Source organism: Panicum virgatum, chromosome 6K, assembly GCF_016808335.1.
Source record: "Panicum virgatum strain AP13 chromosome 6K, P.virgatum_v5, whole genome shotgun sequence".
NCBI classification, from domain to species: Eukaryota; Viridiplantae; Streptophyta; class Magnoliopsida; order Poales; family Poaceae; genus Panicum; species Panicum virgatum.
The window spans coordinates 19,932,912-19,954,888 of NC_053141.1; the positions used below are offsets into that span (position 1 = coordinate 19,932,912).

At 51.9% G+C, this 21,977-nt stretch overlaps 1 protein-coding gene across 4 annotated transcripts in view; it reads left to right on the plus strand.

The window, feature by feature from the left end:
* Window positions 1–21,977, plus strand: part of LOC120712018 (formin-like protein 6) — a 39,990-nt gene that overhangs the window by 1,766 nt on the left and 16,247 nt on the right. For all 4 annotated transcript variants that reach the window (XM_039997701.1, XM_039997702.1, XM_039997703.1 and 1 more), the window contains exons 2-13: window positions 987–1,687; window positions 1,861–2,082; window positions 2,160–3,003; window positions 3,095–3,220; window positions 3,298–4,252; window positions 4,337–4,463; window positions 6,159–6,230; window positions 6,500–6,598; window positions 6,688–6,729; window positions 6,927–7,007; window positions 15,660–15,710; window positions 15,788–15,869. In XM_039997701.1, coding sequence (XP_039853635.1) covers window positions 987–1,687; window positions 1,861–2,082; window positions 2,160–3,003; window positions 3,095–3,220; window positions 3,298–4,252; window positions 4,337–4,463; window positions 6,159–6,230; window positions 6,500–6,598; window positions 6,688–6,729; window positions 6,927–7,007; window positions 15,660–15,710; window positions 15,788–15,869 — 3,402 coding nt within the window. The remainder of the gene's footprint in view (window positions 1–986; window positions 1,688–1,860; window positions 2,083–2,159; window positions 3,004–3,094; window positions 3,221–3,297; window positions 4,253–4,336; window positions 4,464–6,158; window positions 6,231–6,499; window positions 6,599–6,687; window positions 6,730–6,926; window positions 7,008–15,659; window positions 15,711–15,787; window positions 15,870–21,977) is intronic.

The following is a 21,977-nucleotide window of genomic DNA, read 5'->3' on the forward strand; positions in this document are numbered from 1 at the left end:
TAAAGCAGACAATCAGACATAATGGCAAGGGAAAATTGATCGGTATCAACCTTTGTGAAATTTTGTTGTTATTAGACTTCTAGGGGCCGGGAGACAACTTAGAGGAAACGTAGGAGCATGCATCACAACGGCAAAGTGGCAAACGACAACAGTCATGCTCGGCAAACCTGCAGGCGGAAAGAGCGGGCGATGGGATCATGGCCTCGCAAGTAACTGACGAAACGATTCAACTTGGCATAGTATTTTTTTTATCTTTTACACACATGTGCTAAAGCAGACTGGGCTGGACGACAGGGTATGCCACGGCCCACCCGGCATACCCTGTGGCTCCGCCCCTGCTTGCTATACTGCTATATTATTTTCTAAATCATATTTCAGCTATCTTGTTATTTATCTTCTTGTAGTACTTTTTTTATTTTGTCACTATGTAATGGAAAAATGATAGAAGTGAAAAGCGAGGATGGTTTCATTAACTTGTTATTCTACTTTTTTTCGTATTTTCTCACTTGCAGGTTTAAGTATTTTAATTTTAAACTTAGTAATGGCTCATGATACATGCGCTTTGCTTCTGTTTGAAGTTTAATTTGCCATGATACTGTGTAACACCTGGATTGTGGTTCTTTTGTTCTCCACTGATGATGGAAAATATATATTTCTTTGTTTTTGTGATTGTTATTGTTTATAATTTCCTGTGAAGACTAATGGGAAAAATGCAAACTACTTGTACATGTTTGTAGATTAACCACCTTAGCCCTCCAAACTATCCTGAGATTTGTGCAGATGATGCTACAAGATTTGATTGTATTGTAATTTGGGAAGAATTCATTTCTCAAGGCACACTTGTTGATAGTGATAGTAAATGTACCCACATGTACAAGTGTAAAAGCCGTAGAATTTAATATATCACTTTTCCTTTTTCAATTGGTTTGCTGAAGTGTCATTGGCTTCCTGCTAAATGTTTAATATCCCTATCTTGTTCACTGTAGTGTTTGATTCTTGCTTCACAACTGATGTCTTCGATGATGAGAAATACCGAGATTATATTACTGACATCGTTATGCAACTTCGGAGCCACTTTGCTGATGCTTCATTTATGGTCTTCAACTTTCGGGATGGAGAAAGTCCAAGTTTATTGGCAAATATCTTATCAAGCTATGATATGGTAGTTATGGACTATCCCAGACAATATGAGGGATGCCCACTCCTTACAATAGAAATGATTCATCATTACTTAAGGTCGGGGGAGAGTTGGCTCTCTTTGGGCCAGCAAAATGTCTTAATAATGCATTGTGAGCGTGGTGGCTGGGCTGTACTTGCATTCATGTTAGCAGGATTGCTGTTGTACAGAAAACAGTTCATTGGTGAGCAGAGGACATTGGAGATGATTTACAGGCAAGCACCTCGTGAGCTGGTTCAGTTGCTCTCACCATTAAATCCTATGCCTTCTCAGATAAGATACTTACATTATATATCTCGGAGGAACATGAGCTCAGAGTGGCCACCTCATGATCGGGCACTTACTTTAGATTGTGTGATACTAAGAAACATTCCAGGCTTTAATGCAGAAGGTGGATGTAGACCTATATTCCGTATTTATGGACAGGATCCTTTACTTGCTACAAGTAACACCCCTAAGGTGCTCTTTGCAACACCAAAAAGGAGCAAATATGTTCGGCTTTACAAGAAGGTTATTTTTTTTTAACATTTTCTGATTCCAGAACCGAAAAATCCATAGTTTTATGTCTAGCATGCAGAATGAGAACACATTTATGATGACATTGTTTAAATTTTCCCATTTGGCATGCCATTGCCTTCTCATGACATTTTAATACTCATTGAAGTTTCCTTTATGTTACCCAGGCAGACTGCGAACTGATTAAGATTGACATCCACTGCCATATTCAAGGTGATGTTGTCCTTGAATGCATTACCCTTGATGCTGATGAAGAACGAGAAGAAATGATGTTCCGAGTCATGTTCAATACAGCCTTCATTAGATCTAACATTCTAATGTTAAACCGTGATGAAATTGACATGATGTGGGATACCAAAGATCGATTCCCAAAGGAATTCAGGGCTGAGGTATGTATTTGTTGCCACAATCTTTTTCTCTAGAAGCTATGCAGAAATTGATACTTTGTTTTGTCCACTTTTTAAAGGTTCTTTTTTCGGAAATGGACACCACAAATCAGTTCGGTCCCATGGAGGTGTCAGGTATAGGAGAAAAGGAGGGCTTACCGATTGAAGCATTTGCAAAGGTTCAAGAGATGTTCAGCAATGTTGATTGGCTAGATCCGACAGGGGATGCTGCAATCCAACTTTTCCAGCGACTTACTTCATCAGAAAATATACAATTGAGGCAAGGATTCTTGTCTCCAAGTAAGAAAGAAGCCGAGTCATTAGAGCTTGATTTAATTTCTCCAACCAACCAGCATTCTGACAATCTTCGACAAGAACCAAGCAGCATTTTACACCCCACAGTCTATGTGAACAAACACGAAAGTGTTGGTGGTCGAAAATTGACCCTGTTGGAGCCGTCCACTAATTCTGAAGTCAAAACTGGAATTTCTATCATCCAAGAAAATCTAGGATCTCTAGTTCACGAGGATGACAGTAGTACCGAACAGTCAACTTCACTGGAAAAGGCTGTCCCGTCGACCATGAAATCTATCGAACTGGTTCTTATGGATCAAAATGCTAATTTGGATGAGCAACATAGTTCGGACCAACGCTCTTCACCCACTACAACTATGTCACATCGATTTCCAGTTTCTAGTTCATGCTCTGCTCTTTCTAGCAACTCCAGTCCTAGATCACTTTCAGCTTGCCCAAGATTTCATAGCGCCCCTTCAGCCCTTGGAATTACGGCTCTGTTGGAAGACCATGCTGGACACTATGAGAGTTGTAGTTCAACCACAACCTCGACCACAAGATCAAATGTCTCAACTAGTGTAGTCAAAATTTCATCGAAACTACTATCAGGACAACATTCAGCAACAGCAGGTGTAGCTTAATTGATATTCTTTTGTACCATATGCATATCCTCGTGTTACCATAATCCTTATTAATGCTGTAGTCTTCGATAATGTGACAGGTACTCCTGTTATAACAAAGGGTATGGCACCACCTCCTCCTCCACCATCACCACCATCTTTGCTTGTTGATGCTATTATGATGTCAGAAGCAAAAGACTCGTCTCAACCTGCTCTCAATCATTCAGGTTAAGTCACGATGCATATTAAGACTATTTTTTCTAGTAATTTATTTTTATATAAATAAATTATTTCTTTGTCGTAGGCCTTCCATCTCATCCAGAGAGACAATCTACATTCCAGTCACTTGCAACTAGTACTCTGCCCGCGAATCATCAGAAATCCTCAACTAGTGTCGCAATTGAATCGCTGCCAACTTCTCCTGCTCCACCACAACTTCCACTGTCCATGTCATCATCAAGTTCAAGTTCTTCTAGTATTTACCATCTGCATCCAGATTCTGTGCCTGTCCCTCCAACTTCATTCAGACCTCCAGTGCCAGTTGTACCACAACCACCATCACTGCCTCCAGCCTCGCCTAGGTTTTCTCCTGTTAGGTCCCATGCACCACCTCTGCCGCCACCACCTCCAGCACCTGCTTCTAGTTCGTCTTCTCTTAATCTGACTGGGCCACCTCCACTCCTACTTCCCCCACCTTCACCTAGGTGCTCTCCCAGCAGACCTCCTTCACCGCCACCACCTCCACTACTTGCTTCTTCATCTACCGTTAGACCTGCAGCTCCACCTCCGCCTCTATTCTCTTTTACTTCATCTCCTGTTAGGCCCGCTGCACCACCTCCACCACCTGCCCCAACATCATCACCCATTAGAGCTTCAGCGCCACCTCCACCTTCACCACCCGGAACAAATTCCGCCCCTCCTCCTCCCCCACCACCATGCCATTCATCAAAACAATCACCCAACCCCATGGGCAATTCAATGCCATCACCTCCTGTTCCACCACCACCCTCCCATGGAGGTCGCAGTGGAGCATCTGGCAACATTGTACCCCCGCCAGCACCTCCCGGTGGTAATGCTAAACTGTTTGGTTCCCAGGGGCGTGGACCTGCACCTCCTTCCGGTCCGATGTCGAAGAGCTTTCACTCTGGTCAGGCTATGTCCAGAAGGTCCAATTTAAAGCCACTTCATTGGGTGAAAGTAACAAGAGCAATGCAGGGTAGTCTGTGGGCAGAGTCACAAAAGCCTGACGAAACTTTAAAGTACCTCACTGGCATCTTGACTGAACTTGTTAGTGACATATGAATTGCGATTTTCTAAGCTAATGTGTCTTTTCGGTGACACAGAGCCCCAGTGTTTGACATGTCAGAACTGGAGAATCTTTTCTCAGCTGTTCTGCCAAATTCAGATTCAAGGCGCTCAGATAAGTCGGGCAATCGTGCATCTGGGCCTAAATCAGAGAAAATTCATCTTGTAAGTTGTTTTACTAAACCATAGCATGTCTCTGCACTCCATTTCTCCAATCAATGTGATGTCACCCTGATCTTCTTTTGTGTTGCACATTCCAGTAATCCAGTCCAATTTTTATGGTAACTAGTAAAGACCAGTTCTTGCAATATATTATTTAAACATGGGCATTTGTACTCCTTAGCACCTATTTCTTTCTGTTTTCTTGTATGATAAAACACCTCCCTTTTCCCTTGTTTCTGTTATCCTTTACATGTGTTAGAGTTTGTGCTGATTACTTCTGCTTCTGGTATTACTTTGTACAAGATGTTTCTGTTATTACTTTCCTTGTAGCATCAGCAACATGAACTTTTCTCGAGTCTAATAGCACGTGAACTTTTCTCGAGTCTAATAGGTGAACAAGTGCCAAAATTATGCCATTAGTTTTAACGGAAAACAATGCGGTGTTCACAACAATCGACAACAATGACAGGCCTTTTAGTCGCAAGCAACAAAGACACCCCCTTACCACGCACACATGCACGCACACTACTAGGGGTCTATTCCAAGGACAATTCTTTTGGTATATGCCACCCTTTTAAGTTTCAAGTCCCTTTTTCCTGGCTCCTACAATATCAGGTTTGCCCGAACATATTCATAATCAACATCAACATCAACATCAACATCAACAAAGCCTTTTAATCCCAAGCAAGTTGGGGTAGGCTAGAGTTGAAACCCAACAAAGACCATTATTCATGGTTCTGGCACGTGAATCGCGGCGTTCCAAGCACTCCTATCCAAGGACAAATCTCTAGGTATACTCCAGTCTTTCAAGTCTCTTCTAATTGTTTCTTCCCATGTCAACTTCGGCCGGCCCCTGCCTCTTCTCATATTACCGTCGTGCTTTAGGATACCACTATGCACTGGTGCCTCTGGCGGTCTCCGTTGGACATGTCCAAACCATCTCAGCCGGTGTTGGATAAGCTTTTCTTCAATTGGTGCTATCCCTAGCCTATCCCGTATATCATCATTTCGAACTCGATCCATCCTTGTATGCCCACAAATCCAACGCAACATGCGCATTTCTGCAACACTTAATTGTTGGAATTCCGCACCATACAACATTGCCGGTCTAATCGCCGTTCTATAAAACTTGTCTTTTAACTTCTGAGGTACCTTCTTGTCACAAAAGACATATTCATAATGCACCTAGTAAATAATAAAATATTCATAATGCACCTAGTAAATAATAAAATATAGTTTTGGTGTAAGTACTCATATATTGTCTCGTGGAGTTATCATCGTATATGGAAGCTAAGAGATTTTTAAATTTTGTATTCTCATCCACTCTTTTAGGATTTCTTCAATAAGCCATGATATTAGCTTACGCAACTTCCAAGACCTGTCTATAGCTGATCTATTCAGAGCACAATAGGTTTTACCTTCGTAATGGGGACTTTATAACATGGTGGCCCCAAAATGTAGCAGTTCAACATTTGATCAGTTCACCTCTTGAAAGTGCTTGTATTAGATACACGTTAGTCGTTACATAAGATTAAAAGTTTGTTGCGTGGCTGTCTTGCTCATGTTTTTCCTTTCTCTTTTGCCTGTTTTGTTTTGGTTTGTTGCCGTGTCATTGCTGGCATCTGTAGCGGCTATTTAATCATTATGCCTCGTGTGTTTGTGCTTGCTTCTTATCACCTAATGTGTGCTCTATTGCAGATTGATCTTCGCAGGGCTAACAATTGTGGAATCATGCTTACCAAAGTGAAAATGCCACTGCCTGACCTAATGGTAAAACGATGTGATAATATAAATATCTATTATCTTTTGAAACATTTTTTTGCTATGATTGTGGGTAAATATAATAATAGTTAAAAGCACGTTGTATTTAAGATGACAAAGCTAGTAGGAATGGCTATTGCGTTGTGTCAATTGTCATTGGCACCTAATTGAAATAATCTGGAAGGAATTAAAAGTGCATGTCATTGGTGTTCCTTTGGCCACTCAGTTACTTGCACATGTTTGTTAGTAACACCAGCCTGTTTTTGTTTTGAGCACAGAGTGCAATTCTGGCCTTGGATGATACTGTCCTGGATGCTGACCAGGTGGACAACCTTATTAAGTTCACTCCAACTAAAGATGAAATAGAACTCCTAAAGGTAATCAGGTCATTCAGGCTCTAGTCTTTCTTTAATTTAAATCTGTTATTATATGTTGAAACCAATAATGTTTGGGATATGATTATCAGGGTTACAAAGGAGATATGCAAGTACTTGGAGAATGCGAACAGGTGACTTCTTTTCTATAGTTTGCTTTACTTATTTACATCAAAAGTTAAATCTTGTGTTGTATGTAGAAGCCTCTATTGTGGGAAAGGCATCCCATTGAAGTCTGTGTTCATTGAAATCCATAAGATGGTGATTCAATACACAAACTTATTAATAGTGTGTTCATATGTCGATTCTGATGTACACATTTCTTCTGCAGTTCTTCATGGAGCTTATGAAAGTACCACGTGTAGAATCTAAGCTGAGAGTTTTCTCATTTAAGATTCAATTTCGTTCTCAGGTTTGGCAATTGGCTCCTATACTTGCTATCATGTGTAAGTCAGAATATGACAATAGTAGATTGATTGATGGATGTAGAATACATGCACATATATAGGCAGGTAAGACCTAGGTAGGTTTATAGAAGTATCACCACTGTAGGATATCCCTGCCCATGATCATCTACTGGTGCGCTTGGGCCAAAGGCCAAGTGTTGTGGATGCTTTCTTGGGGATTCAGTATAGGCGCAGGAAGAAAAAGGAATCGGCTGATCCTTCATCTAGTGGCTAGAGTTTGTTAGTTTGTTTCCATATTGTTAGCAGATTTGATTCTCAGTTATTGTTAGGAGATTTGTTAGTACCGCTGCTATATAAAGAGCATGTCTTGACTCCGAGGATTAGGCAATAAACAAGATCTAATCTACTCAGAACCTCCCAGGGAGGGCGAGCTATTGTGTCTCTACCTTGCCAATATATCTAGCACAACATCTAGTATCAGCATCCTTCCGATCCTGCCTACCTGCCACCGCAGCCACATCTCGAGTTTCCGTCGCCTTCTCGACGATGGGGGACTCCCTCTCTGCTGCCGATTTCAAGTCCAATATGGACAAGCTTTTCGCCAAAATCTCCACTATTCTTGACGTGCTCTCCACACTCAAGGGGGACTAGAGCCGCTTGATTGGCGCCGTCAATCGCCTACGGTCTGACAAGCACAAGCCGAAGACCTCTGGTGGCGACAAGGACAAGACCGAACCCTGCCACCACCACTGTCGGCGCAACCCACCCACATACTCTGTTTCGTCAAGTATGACGGCAATGAAGATCCCATCTGGTAGCTCCACAAGTGCGAGCAATTCTTCCGCACCCATCGCACTCTGGAAGACGAGGTCCTGACGGCGATGTACTACTTGGAGGGGCCGGCTCAGCAGTGGTACTTCCGCCTCGAGCGCAATCGTGGCGTGCCCACCTGGCCGCACTTCGTTGATTTTATCAATCGACTATTCGGGCCGCCGGCACGCAACAACTCTCTAGGCGAGCTGGTAGACCTTCGCCGCACCGGATCGGTGGCGGACTATCAAGACCAGTTCTTGGTCCTTCTGGCCCGCTGCAACAATGTTATGGGGCGCCAGCAGGCGGACCTCTTCATCGCCGGTCTCCGCAACCCTTCTGCGCATCGACGTGGAGATGCAACGATCGGAGACCCTCGAGGATGCCATGGGCCTGGCCCGCTCCTTCGAACGGCGCCTACAGATCGATGACGAAAACGACTCCAAGGGCACCCCTCGTGCCTTTACGATTGGTGCCGCCGTTGCGTTCTCCAACATGCCCCATCAGCCGCTCCCATCGACATCGTCCGCACCGACGCGGCCTGCCCCACGACTCGGCGCCCGCTTCACGCGCCTCACGTCGCAAGAGATGGCTCAACGATGCATCGACAACCTCTGCTTCAACTGCCCAGAGAAATTCACACCTGGCGACATCGACACCTGCACCATGAAAGGGATCTACCTGATGGAGCTTGATGAGTGATGACAACGCGCCCATGGAGGACACCGCCTCCGACGATGTGGGCATCTCCCTAAATGCTCGTACCGGCATCAAGACAATGGACACCATACATCTCGTTACTGTGTTCCGTGTTCGCCGGCTGCACCCTGCGTGCCTTGGTAGACTTGGGGTCCATGCACTCCTTCATCGCCCCCAAGACAGCGAATTGGCTCGGCATTAGCTACACGGCGTGTCTAGGACTAACTGTCGGCCAACGGCGAGCGTGTCCCGTATGTTGACATCTGCGCAGCGGCCTCCATCACCATCGGGCATGAGCGCTTCATCGTCGACTTATTCGTCCTCCCCCTCGACGCGTACGAACTGGTGCTCAGTTGTCAATGGTCGAAGACCCTCGGCACCATCCTTTGGGATTTCGAGCGGCGGTCGATAGCATTCTGGCGTGACGGCCGGCGTGTCAAGTGGTCCAGCACGACTTTGGCATCATTCCTCGTCTGCACGCGATGGCAAACATTGACCTATCGCTCCTCGCTGAGTTTGCCGACGTCTTCGAGGATCTCGTGGAGCTCCCTCGTCAATGCAGGCTGGACCACCAGATTCCCCTGCTCCCCGGAACAGCGCCGGTGGCCGTGCGGCCATACCGCTACCCCCAGCTTCTCGAGGACGAGATCAAGCGATAGTGTGCGGACATACTCAAGTAGGGCATCATTTGCCTGAATACATTCGCGTTCTCGTCGCCCGTCCTCCTCGTCCGCAAGAAAGATGGATCCTAGCACATCTGCATCGACTACCGCGTGCTCAACGCGAAGACCGTCCGCGACATGTTCCCGATCCCCATCATCGACGAGCTGCTGGGCGAACTCAAGGGTGCAATGTTCTTTACCAAGCTCGACTTCTGCAACAGTTATCACCAAGTGTGCATGTACGTTGGTGACATCCACAAGACGGTGTTTCGCACTCACCACGGACACTTCGAATTCCTGGTGATGGCGTTCGGCCTCACGAACGCGCCCTCTACATTCCAAGCCTTGATGAACGAGGTTCTAGGTCCCTTTCTTCGCAAATTTGTCCTCGTGTTTTTTGATGATATTTTGATCTATAGTTGTTCATGGACCGAACACTTGAGCCATATTCGCCAGGTCCTCAGTGCTGCACGAGCACTCGTCGTTCCTCAAGAGATCCAAGTATTCCTTCAAGGAACGTAGTGTGGCGTACCTCGGCCACATCATCTCTGATATGGGCGTCGCCACGGACCCGTCCAAGGTCGAGGCTGTTCAGGCATGGCCACAACCGCGTTCGGTCAAGACGCTCCGCGCTTTCCTCGGCCTCACCGGCTACTACCGCCGCTTCATCAACAACTACGTCACCATTGCGGCGCCCCTCATGACATTGCTAAAATGGGAGGCCTTCCTGTGATCGCCGGCCTCGACGGAGGCGTTTGTGGCCTTCAAGATGGCGCTCACATCTGGACCGGCCCGGCAGCTACCAGACTCACCTCCGGCTTCATCGTCGACTACGACGCCTCCAGGTTCGGGTTTGGCGCAGTACTACACCAAGGCGTTGGCTCGATCGCGTTCTTCAGGCGCGTCGTTGTGCCGCTTCATGCCAAGCTGGCTGCCTGCGAACGCGAACTGATCGGCCTTGTCAAGGCGGTCGAGCACTGGCCTCCCTACCTTTGGGCGCGCCTCTTCACAGTTTGCACCGACCACTTCACGCTCAAGTACTTGCTGGACCAGCGGCTGTCCACCATCCCTCAACACACCTAGGTCAGCAAGCTCTTCGGGTACGATTTCTCTGTCGAGTTGAAGCCTCGGCGCCAGAATGCAGTAGCCGATGCCCTATCGCGTCGCGACGAGGCGGCGACCGAACCAGCTGTGTGCGCCATCTCTTGCCCCGAGATCAAGCTCTTCGTTGACTTCAGGCACAAGGTGCTCACCTTGCCGAAGGCATCGCCAAGCGTGCGGAAATTGAATGTGGTGACGCCGGAGCGTCCTGGAGCATGGTCGATGGCTTTGTCTTGCGTAGGGGATGTATCTTCGTCCCGTCCTCTTCCACATTCTGGCCGCAACTACTAGCGACGACTCACGTCACGGGACATGAAGGTGTTCAGAAGACGCTCCGTCGGTTCCGTGCCTCGTTCTACAGCCCCAACGCTGACCGATGGGTCAGAGACTATGTATACGAGTGCGCCACCTGGCAACGCTACAAAACTGAGCATCTGCACCCCGCCGGACTTCATCAATCACTTCCAGTGCCCACGGCGGTCTGGCAAGACATCGCCCTCGACTTCGTTGAAGGCTTCCCTCGTGTGCGTGGCAAGTTAGTTGTCTTCACTATGGTCGATCGCTTCTCCAAGTGCGTGCACTTCATCGCGCTCGGGCACCCATACTTGGCGACATCTGTGTTGCACGTCTTCTTCAAACAAATCTTGCGGCTACATGGCATACCGCGATCCATAGTCAGCGATCGCAATCTGGTCTTCACCAGCGCGTTCTGGACGGAGTTGTTCCAGCTCTCCAGTGTAGAGCTCCGCCTTAGTTTGGCGTTCCTGTATGACTGACATCTGAAGAGGTCTTCAACTACGCTATGCTTTCATATTTGTTTGACGTAATGTGTGGAGTTGAACTTGTGTAAAGTGGGCCCGAGGCCAGCGTGCGTGGGGAGGCTTTTAGGCCAAGTCTTGTAACGTGAGCAAACCATGAACTCATTTACTAGAAACCAAATACAAATCGAAAGGGGATAATCTGTCTTCGTTCCACCCAAAATTTTCGATCTTGCTGTGAATTCTCACGCCTCGATTTGTTGTCAGACGGCAGCGGGGTTACAGTGGTATCAGATTTGGCTTTCCTCGGCGGTGGCGCGGCTTACAAACGACTTCTCGGCGGCGATTTGGTCGTTGTTCTTCGCGGTGGCTCGGTGTTGGTGGATTTCGGGTTCCTTGGTGGCGCAAGGTGGCGGTAGACTGGATTATGAGAGATACTGCGGATCGGCTGCTATGGGCGCGCAATCCTCGACACCCGCAGATTTGCTCGGGTTTGTCCAATTACCATGTCGACCTTGAGTTGACAAACAGATTGGTTAGGGATCGCTTGATTCCGGTTGCATCTTGCACCAGGAACACACCCTGTAATTACCCTCTACGTTGATTCGGTTTGCGGTGTGATTCACCACGGCGCTCCCTAAGCCTTCCGCGCAGACACTGATCCTTCTGGAGGCTATGGAGTCCTCGGATCAGAGGGGCAATACTCGTTGAGATTCTATGATGGTGAGCATCGATTTGTTATTCGCTAAAGTGGCTGATGTCGATTGAGCGCAGCAACAGATGGCCACTCAAGTGGACCTTAGCACTCAACTGATGGATCAGATTCTCAAGGATCAGCAGACGCTTGCCAAGCAGATGGAGATTACGGGTCAAGCAGTTGCCCAGCTCAGTCTGAACAGGCAGCAGTTCGATCCAGAGCCTTCCCATGGTCGATTTTGTGACATGCACCCTCCACACCCTCACACTTAGCAGCAGGATCAGTTCTCTACAGGGGATTTACATTCTTCCCATCCCCATTTCGTTCTGCTGGTAATAATTCATCCTGCAGTCGCCACACTCTCCTTAAGATTTCTTTCCCTAAGTTTACTGGTGCGAACCCCCGCATTTGGAAGGATAAGTGCCTTGATTATTTTCGCATTTTTAACATCCCTGAATCCTTGTGGACACCTACTGCTTCTCTGAATGTGGATGGCCCAGCAGCCAAGTGGCTACAGGTTTATAAACTGAAACATGGTTTAGGTAAATGTGAGGAGTTCATTGCTGCAGTGGAAAACTATTTTGGTTCCTATGATTACAGAGATGTCATTAGTGAGCTGATTGCCTTGCACCAGGAAGGGGCGTTGGAGGACTACATCACTGCATTTGTGGACCTACAATATCAGGTTTCTATGCACAACACTGGCCTGGATGAGATATTTTGTGTTGAGCAGTTTACCAGTGGTCTGGAAGCTGATTTGAGGGCTGGTGTGCAGTCTCACATGCCTAAAAGAATGCAGAAGGCCATCTTGCTAGCTAAGGTCCAGCAACAATTGCATGATAGCAAACATTGCAAGCAGAGCAGATCTCCTAGTACTGTCAGACCTAGTTTTTTCAGAACCCAAGTCTAAGTACAGACCACCTACTACCAACAATACTCTCTGGAAGGAACGACAACTTCGAGATTTCAGAAGGGCCAATGGCCTATACATGTACTGTGGAGACAAATTTGACAAGGCCCATGCTGCCGGTTTTGTTAAACGTCAACCAGCTCAATAGCATTAAATGATTTGGACCATCCCTTGACAGATGAGGTCCTCAAGCAGCTGGACATTAAGGATAACATTACTGAAGAATTTGAGCAACTGTCTTTTGAGTGCCATTTCAGGCACTGCTTGTCGAGATGTTCTGAAAGTGCAGGCTTTGGTGAAAGGCAAGATGATGCTAATACTGTTGGACAGTGGCAGTTCCCACTTTTTTGTCAATCCTACATTCTTGCACAAGGTGGGGATTCAGTCACACTGTACACCTCCCAGACAAGTTAAAGTGAAAAATGGGGAAATTATGATCACTGATCAAGTAGTTCACAATTTCCAATGGCGGTGTCAGGGACACACCATGTGTGCTGATCTTCAAGTGCTTGACCTTGGAGCCTGTGATGCTATTCTTGGCTATGACTGGTCGAGTCAACACAGTCCAATGACCTCTGTGACTGGGCCAACTTTTATGTGGAATTCCAAGACAAAGCGAAGCAAGTTAAATTGCAGGGCCCGCAACCTGTTCCTTTACAGCTACCCACAGACTGATGGGAGTCAGAGGTGAAGAACCGCATCTTGGGCGTCTACCTCCGCTTCTTGGCAGGCAACCGTCCGCGCTTATGGCTGCACTGGCTACCTTGGGCGGAATTTTCCTACCACTCGTCGTTCCAGATGGCGCTTCGGGCAACTCCGTTTGAGGTTGTCTATGGTCGCCCGCTGCTGACCATGGCGTCGTACCAGCCAGGGGTGGCTCAAGTGACAGCTCTAGACAAATAGCTGAAGGAGCGGGATGTCTTCCTTTAAGAGGTCAGGGACCGCCAAGGAACTCATGGCGCAGTGGCAAAGGCCACTGGCCGGGAGGCTCCCGCCCAGGGTTCGAACCCTGGGTGCGGCACCTTAAACTTCAGGGGTCTCCCTTGGGGTATCTCTTTCAAAAAAAAAGAGGTCAGGGACCGTCTTCTCACTGCCCAGGCGCACATGAAGCAGTACTACGATCAGGGCCACCGCGATGTCGCCCTGGCGGTTAGACACTGGGCATGGCTGCGTCTTCACCAACGCTCGACCACCGGTATCACCGACAAGAGTGTCGGCAAGCTGGCGCCATGGTACTTTGGGCCATACCGGGTGCTTGAACGCGTTGACGTGGCCTACTGCCTGAAGCGCCCCCCTCGAGCCAAGATTCATGACGTCTTTCATATGGTCTTCCTCAAAGGGAAAATTGGTCTCGTACCATCGAAGGATCGCCGTTTTCGCGAAATACCATTAAAAGACCTCCGTTCCGTAAAATAGCACCGAAAGAATGCAACGTCACCTGAAAATAGCATTCTGTCACGTTCGGAGCAAACGCTGTCGCCTCCGTCAACCTCCTCCCCCTTCTCCTTTGCTGAGGCGACAGGCAAGCGTGCTGCTCCACCCCGACCCCGCCGCCTTGCCGTTCTGCGCCGACGAGCTTTTCACCGGCGGCGTCCTCCTCTCGCTCCCCATCCTGCCCCCGAAGCCCGCCGGGCCCTGGAGCCACACCCGCCGCCCTGCTCGTCAGCTGCCGCCCGGAGCCACGCTCGCCAGCCGCTCCTGCTTGTGTCACCGACGTGCCCGCCTGCCCCCTGCCGGTGCTCGCTGTGGCCGGGGCCATTGGGCGCCGGGGCCCGGCCACGCCATGGGCCCGCCAGATCCTGCGCCAAGGCCGGCCGCCGCCGCATCCGACTGCCCCTGCGCTCGGGCTCGCCGAGGCCGGCGGCCCCCGCGCCAGGACTCGCCGATGCCGGCCGCGGCCGCGCCCTACTGCCCCCGCCGGGGCTCGCTGAGGCCGGCGGCCATCGCGCCCTCTAGTCCCCGTGCCCGGGCTCGTCGAGATGGGTGGTCCTCGCGCTCGGACTCACCGAGGCCAGCCGTGGCCGCGCCCTACTGCCCTCGCGCCGGGGCTCGCCGAGGCCGGCGGCCGCTGCGTCTTTGCCCGCTAGCCCCGCGTCGGTGCTCGCCGCGCCCGTGCCGTCGTGGGGGAAGCCAGGGAGGAGAAGGGAGGAGTTGGAGGCGGTAGCGGTGGCTCGGGCGCCGCCTTCTTGCCCTGCTGCTGGGAGAGGAAGGGAGGGGATGATGGGGCGGCGAGGAGGAAGAAGGAGCTCGTGACGGACGAGTTAGCAGAACACGCGACGGAATGGTAGTTCGGGGTAACGTGGATTCTTTCGGTGCTATTTTACAGAACAGGTCTTTTAATGGTATTTCGCGGAAACGACGATCTTTTGATGGTATGAGACCAATTTTCCTTTCCTCAAAAAGCACAACGGCGATCCGCCAGCCGCGATGGTGCCGCGACCTCAGGTGGTGCACTGGTGCGTTGTTCCAACACCGGCATCCATCAAGCGCGCACTACTCAACCGTGGTGTCTTAGAGCTATGTCTTCGCTGGGTCGGTCACGACCCGTCAGACTCTACCTGGGAGTGGCTCGATGAGGTACCCTAAATTTCAGCTCGAGGACGAGCTGTTTCGGGAGGAGGGTGAGCAAGTGTTGTGGACGCTTTCTTGGGGATTCAGTATAGGCGCAGGTAGAAAAAGGAATCGGCTGATCCTTCATCTAGTGGCTAGAGTTTGTTAGTTTGTTTCTATATCGTTAGCAGATTTGATTCTCTGTTGTTAGGAGATTTGTTAGTACCGCTGCTATATAAAGAGCATGGCTGAATTCTTTGAGGATTAGGCAATAAACAACTAATCTACTCAGACCCTCCCAGGGAGGGCGAGTTATTGGGTCTCTACCTTGCCAATATATCTACCACAACACCAAGTGCATCACCGGGACTAAAGGGCATAAGCTGGCTAAGCTAATCATCTGTCTAACATCATGAACTATACTGTTTTGTTTTGCACTTAATATTTGATCATTTTCTAACTATTTACAGGTTTCTGACCTTAAGCGAAATCTGAACATTGTTAATTGTTCTGCAGAAGAGGTAGGCACTTGATATTAACTGAAATTTTTTATTGACATATTGATACTAATTTCTTGTGATTGTCATGATGTCCATAGATAAGGAGTTCAGTCAAGTTGAAAAGGATTATGCAGACAATTCTTTCTCTTGGTAATGCATTGAACCAAGGCACGGCCAGAGGTAAGAAATGTAGGAGAGAATAATGGCTTGTATTCCTCCAAATCCTAGAAGGGTGGGATATATAGTTCCTATACATGGGCCTCTAGATGGGCCTCTATACAAGGGCTCACATATACACCAACACCCCCCCCCCCCCGCAGTCTGAACTACCGGCGCAGCGGTGTTCAAGACTGGACAACAAGAAAGCCAACACCCCCCGCAGTCTGAACTACCGTCGCAGCGGTGTCCAAGACTGGACAAGAAGAAAGTACAAAGGGCAAATATCCCCCCGCAGCCACAACTAGCCACCTGCTACGTTAAGGTTGGAGCGAAACTCCGAGAAGGTCGAGGAGGGTAGTCCCTTGGTAAATATGTCGGCAAACTGGGAGGTGGTCGGGACATGGAGTACCTGAACATCGCCGACGGCGACCCTGTCGCGCACGATGTGTAAGTCGATCTCCACGTGCTTCGTCCGCTGATGCTGAACGGGGTTGGAGGAGAGGTATACGGCGCTGACGTTGTCGCAGTAGATGAGTGTGCTCTTGGTGAGCGGGCTGTGGAGCTCTGCCAAGAGCTGTCGGAGCTAGGACGCCTCCGCCACGCCGTTAGCGACAGCCCGGTACTCTGCCTCAGCACTGGAGCGGGAGACAACCAGCTGCCGCTTGGACGATCAGGAGACCAGGTTGTCGCCCAGGAAGACGGCGTCGCCGGAAGTGAAGCGGCGAGTGTCCGGGCAGCCAGCCCAGTCAGCGTCGGTGTAGACCACCAGCTCAGAGGTGGGAGAACGGTGAAGAACCAAGCCGAAGCCAACGGTGCCACGGACGTAGCGGAGGAGACGCTTCAGTGCAGCCAGGTGAGACTCCCGGGGATCATGCATGTGAAGACATACCTACTGAACGGCATAGGTGAGATCCGGCCGGGTGAAGTTCAGGTACTGCAAGGCACCGGCAAGGCTCCGGTAGGCAGTAGGATTAGCCACGGGATCACCCAGATCAGCAGATAGCTTCGCCTGAATATCGACAGGAGTGGAGCATGGCTTGCAATCAGTCATCCCAGCCCGCTCCAGAATGTCGAGTGCATACTGCCGCTGGTGAAGGAACAGACCAGATGGGCGAGTCTCAACAGTAATGCCCAAGAAGTGGAGCTGACCAAGATCCTTCATAGGAAACTCCTGCTGCAGAGAGGAGATGACGCGCTCAAGCAACTGCTGACTGGAGGTGGTGAGCACAATATCATCAACATAGAGCAACAGGTAGGCAGTCTCATCCCAACGGCGGTAGATGAACAGAGAAGTGTCAGTCTTGACCTCGGTGAATCCCAAAGTCAGCAAGAACGTGGCGAACCGAGAGTACCAAGCCCGAGGAGCCTGCTTCAGACCATAGAGGGACTTGTTGAGCCGGCAGACCATATCCGGACGACTCGAGTCCACAAATCCCGCTGGCTGAGAGCAGTACAGTCTCGGACAGAGTGCCGTGAAGAAAGACATTCTTCACATCCAGCTGGTGCACAGGCCAGGAGCGAGAGTGCAAGCGAGAGGACCGTACGCACAGTAGCAGGCTTCATCACTGGACTGAAGGTCTCATCATAATCCACATCAGGCCACTGGGTGAACCCTCGGAGAACCCAGCGAGCCTTGTAGCGCTCCAGTGTGCCGTCAGCCCGACGCTTATGCGTCCAGATCCACTTGCCAGTCACCACATTGCAACCAGACGGACGCGGCACGAGGTCCCACGTCTAGTTAGCGAGACAAGCTGCGTATTCCTCTTCCATCGCGCGACGCCAGTGAGGATCCGCCAAGGCGTCGCGGACAGAGGAGGGTACCGGAGAGACCCGCGGCTCTCCCTCGGTGGCGGAGAGAGTCACGGCCTGAGACGCCATCCGCTGAGTCACCATGGGATGGATATGCCGAGGATCCCGGTGGACGACTGGCGGGTGGTACACCTCCGGCTCGACTCGAGAGCGAGTCGGCGGAGGCGGCGGCGGCTCCGGTGTAGGCGTCGGAGGAGCCTCCGGAGCTAGAGTCGGCGCCGGTGCTGGCGCCGAACGACGCCGGTACACCTGCACCGGCTGAGCATACCGCGGCGGCGCTGGAGTCGGTGCCGGACGACGCTGGTACATCTTCACCGGCTGAGCGTACCTCGCAGGTGCAGGGGGAGGCACCGGGGCCGCGTGTGGCGCAGCAGGAGACACCGGGTCCGCGCGCGGCACGACCGGAGGTCCGGGGGCCGCGCGTGGCGCGACCGCAGGCACCGGGGCCGCACGTGGTGCATCAGGGATCACCGGAAGCGGTGCCGGTGTGCCGGGAAAACCTGCAGGGAAAGGAAAGACAGGTAAAGGTGGCTGAACCACCGGGTCAGTTGGAAAGAGGGACTCCAGCTTGGGGTCAGGAGAAGGTGTGGAGGAGTAGGGGAAATCCGACTCGTCAAAGACGACGTGTCGGGAGATCAGGACGTGACGAGAGGTGAGGTCAAAGCATCGGTACCTCTTGTGGTCAGGGGAGTAACCAAGGAACACACACCGAGTCGAGCGGGGCGCTAGCTTGTGAGGAGCAATGGGGGAGGTGTTAGGGTAACACGCACACCCGAAGACCCGAAGGTGGTCGTAGCGAGGAGGGGTACCGAAAAGAGCGTGGTGTGGGGTGGGAGCAGGAGAAGCAAAGGACGGAAGACGGTTGAGCAAGTAGGTGGCGGTGTGGAGGCTCTCAGCCCAGAAGCGCGGGGGAAGAGAGACCTGGATCAGAAGGGTGCGCACGACGTCATTCGTCGTGCGAATCATCCGCTCAGCCTTGCCGTTCTGAGGAGAGGTATACGGACAAGACATACGCAGCTGAACACCCCGAGAGAGGAAGAAGGAATGTGAGGTGGAGTTATCAAACTCATGCCCGTTGTCATACTGGACGGCCTTAACGGTGAGGCAGAACTGAGTGGACACCCAGGCAAAGAAGTGGAGGAGGGTGGGGAAGGTCTCAGACTTGGCGCGCAAAGGAAACGTTCAAGAGTAGTGCGAAAAATCATCGACCACGACCAGATAGTACTTATAGCCAGAAAGGCTAAGAACAGGAGAGGTCCACAGGTCACAGTGAACAAGATCAAATGCATGCGTCGCATGCGAAGAAGAAAAAGGGAGCCGAACATGACGACCGAGCTGACACGCATGGCAGAGGGGCTCAGCAGGAGCCCTAGTACCAGGAACATCGGTACTACGACTGAGCTGAGCCAGAACGTCGCGGCCAGGGTGACCAAGACGGCGGTGCCAGGTGGTGGAAGACGGCGTCGCAGCAGACCAAGACGGCCAGGGCGAAGAAGAAGGCGAGAGTGGTGCAGCGGAAGAAGGAAGGCGAATGGTGTAAAGGGGCCCCGTGCTGTCACACCGGAGTAGTGGACACCGGGAGGTCGAATCCTTTACAGTGAGGCCAGAAGAATCAAACTCGATGGAACAAGAATTGTCAGCTGTAAACTGACGAATGGAAAGAAGGTTATAAACCATCTGAGGAGCAACAAGGACATTGGGAAGATGAAAGGAACCAGGAGCAGAACCCACGGCGGTGACAGGAAGGCAAGATCCGTCACCGACCATGATGGAAGAAGGATGAGGGGTGTGGGGGTCGGACAGAAGAGAGGATACCGGCATGTGGGGTGGTGTGGAAGGAGGCACCCGAGTCGGCGATCCACTCGGTGCTGACTGGCGGCGTCCGCCCCATGGTGCTGAAGGACTGCGCCAGTGCGTCCTGGTCCCACCCCCTGGCCAGGTCGGCTGCTGGCTGGGTGGAGCGGGCAGGGTCCAAAGTGGCGCGAACAGGGGAGCAGCAGCGGCGAGCATGGCCGCCGGCTGGGGCTGAGGACGAGGACCCCCCTGACCCTGAAACGGCCACATCGGGATGCGCCCTGGCCATGGGGCGCTGAAGGATGGCCAGGGCGTACCTCCAGGGCCAGGAGCAGGAGTGGGAGCCGGAGTTGGGTCCGGAGTGCCCCGGGCACCACCACCACGTCCCCTCCGCCGACGACGCCCTCGGCCTCCCCCACCCCTGGAATGGCCGGTGAGAGGAGCACCAAGGAGGGGGTCGGGCGGGTCGATCCGGGGTCCAGATCTAGAGGGCGGAGTCTGGTGGGAGGACGAAGCGCCGTGCTCGGTGAAGGGAACGACGGGCGGGACAAGGAAGTGGGGCTTCTCCGCGGCAACCCGACGAGCGAGAGCGTCGGCCGTGGAGCGCTCACGCTCCAAAGTGACGGCAACCGCGCGGGCCCGCTCCTGAGCCGCCGAAGCCTCGGACTTGGTAGCGAGGAGGGCCGCGGCGAGAGCGGCGTCGACCGTAGCAGCGTCGGCGGCGGCCTGCTGCTTGCGGAAGGCGGCGGCGGCGAACAGCGCGTCCGCGGGCGGCATACCGAACGCCATGGCCGGCGCGGCCGTCGCGGGCGCGGGCAGGGGCGCGGCCGTCGCGGGCAGAGGCGCCGCGGGTGCGGCGACGGACGCAGGGGGCATCGCCAGTCCGCGTCAAGGAGGAGGTGGGCCGCACAGCTGCTGCTGGAGTGCGCGCGCGGCGCGCGCGACAGCTAGCGCGCGCTGCAGCTCGGCGGCGACCGCACCCGCTGGGGGTAGCAGCAGCTGCGGCAATGGCAGCAGGGGCAGCGGCTGCAGCAGTGGCAGCCAGGCCCGTGCCAGCCGCGGCAACAAGGGCCGCGGGGGCAGCAGGGCAGGCCGCGTGGGACGCGCCCGCGTTCGCAAGCCAGGCCGCGCCCGCACCCAGCACACTGCGAGGGAGCCCAGGCGGGGCAGCAAGCCAGCTTGGCCAGCAGGCTAGATCGGCAGTGGCCTGGGCGGCGGCGGCGGCTGCGTCCGCGCCGGCCGGTCCCGCGCCGGCCACGCCCGCGGTGGGGGGCGGCGGCGGCAGCGTCTGCGGCATCGTCGGCGGCGGCGGCCCTGCCCTAGAGCAGAGGAGGGGCAGCAGCAGGGGCGTTCGCGCCCGCGAGCAGGGGAGGCCGCGCGCGAGCAAGGGCGTCCGCGCCCCGGATGGCCGCGCTTGGGCCCGTGCCGGCCGCGCCGGCCGTGGCCGCAGTGGGGACGGCGGCAGCAGCGGGGGCGCCGGGCGGATCGGGCAAGGTTGCGGATCCGGGCCCCGTAGGCACAACGCGAGCTGGGGAGGCGGCGCCCGAAGCGCCCGCAAGCGGAGGCGGCGCGCGAGCAGGGAAAGCCGCGGCTGCCGCAGCCGGAGCGGAGGGCCCCGCGCCTGCAGCGCTAGAGGCCGGCCCGGCGGTGCCAGAGGCGCGCCAGGGCAGGGCAGCCAGAGCAGAGCCGGCGGCGGCTTGAGCATGGCCCGCAGCGCCAGATCCAGAGGTAGGGGAGAGAGGAGGGAAGGAGGAGAGGGAAGGGAAGTCCGGCGGCGGCGGCTGGAGAGAGAAGAGAGGATCTAGGCTAATGATACCATGTAGGAGAGAATAATGGCTTGTATTCCTCCAAACCCTAGAAGGGTGGGATATATAGTTCCTATACATGGGCCTCTAGATGAGCCTCTATACAAGGGCTCACATATACACCAACAAGAAATATTGTAAAATTGCTACTTCTTGAGTAGTTTCATAAATGCAGTTCCTTTTATTCGGAGATAAGGGGTATCTGTTGCATCATCATGTCTCCCATTTAGATTCTAGACATATAATAAGTAAAAGAGCTGCTTTTCAATCACATCCAAAATTATAGTGTAGCAATACCATTTCAGTAAGTGGGTAAAGGAGTGCGATACATGATACTATCATGTAAAAGTAAAATTCCATTCATGAATTTTCAAGGGAGATAATTGGCTAGCGTAGTCATCTTAATGCTCATAACCCACGTGTCAATAGTTACTGATAACTAAGCATTAGCTAAAAGCATCAATGTAAAAAGAATATTGGTGCTAACTGGCTACGCTTTTACTTTGCGAGATGACTCTACACGTTATCATGTCAAATGAAGCTTAGTTGGACTTGAGAAGTGCCTCTGTAATTTGGGTGGTTCAGATTTCAGAACATTGCAACTCAAATTACTCTCTCTTCCCACCTACTGTCAAGCGTAATTTGCAATTAATGTTTCCTTCTTAAATGGCTGTGCAACATCATATATCCTGTTTTCTTTTGAAGGGATCAATATGTTTAG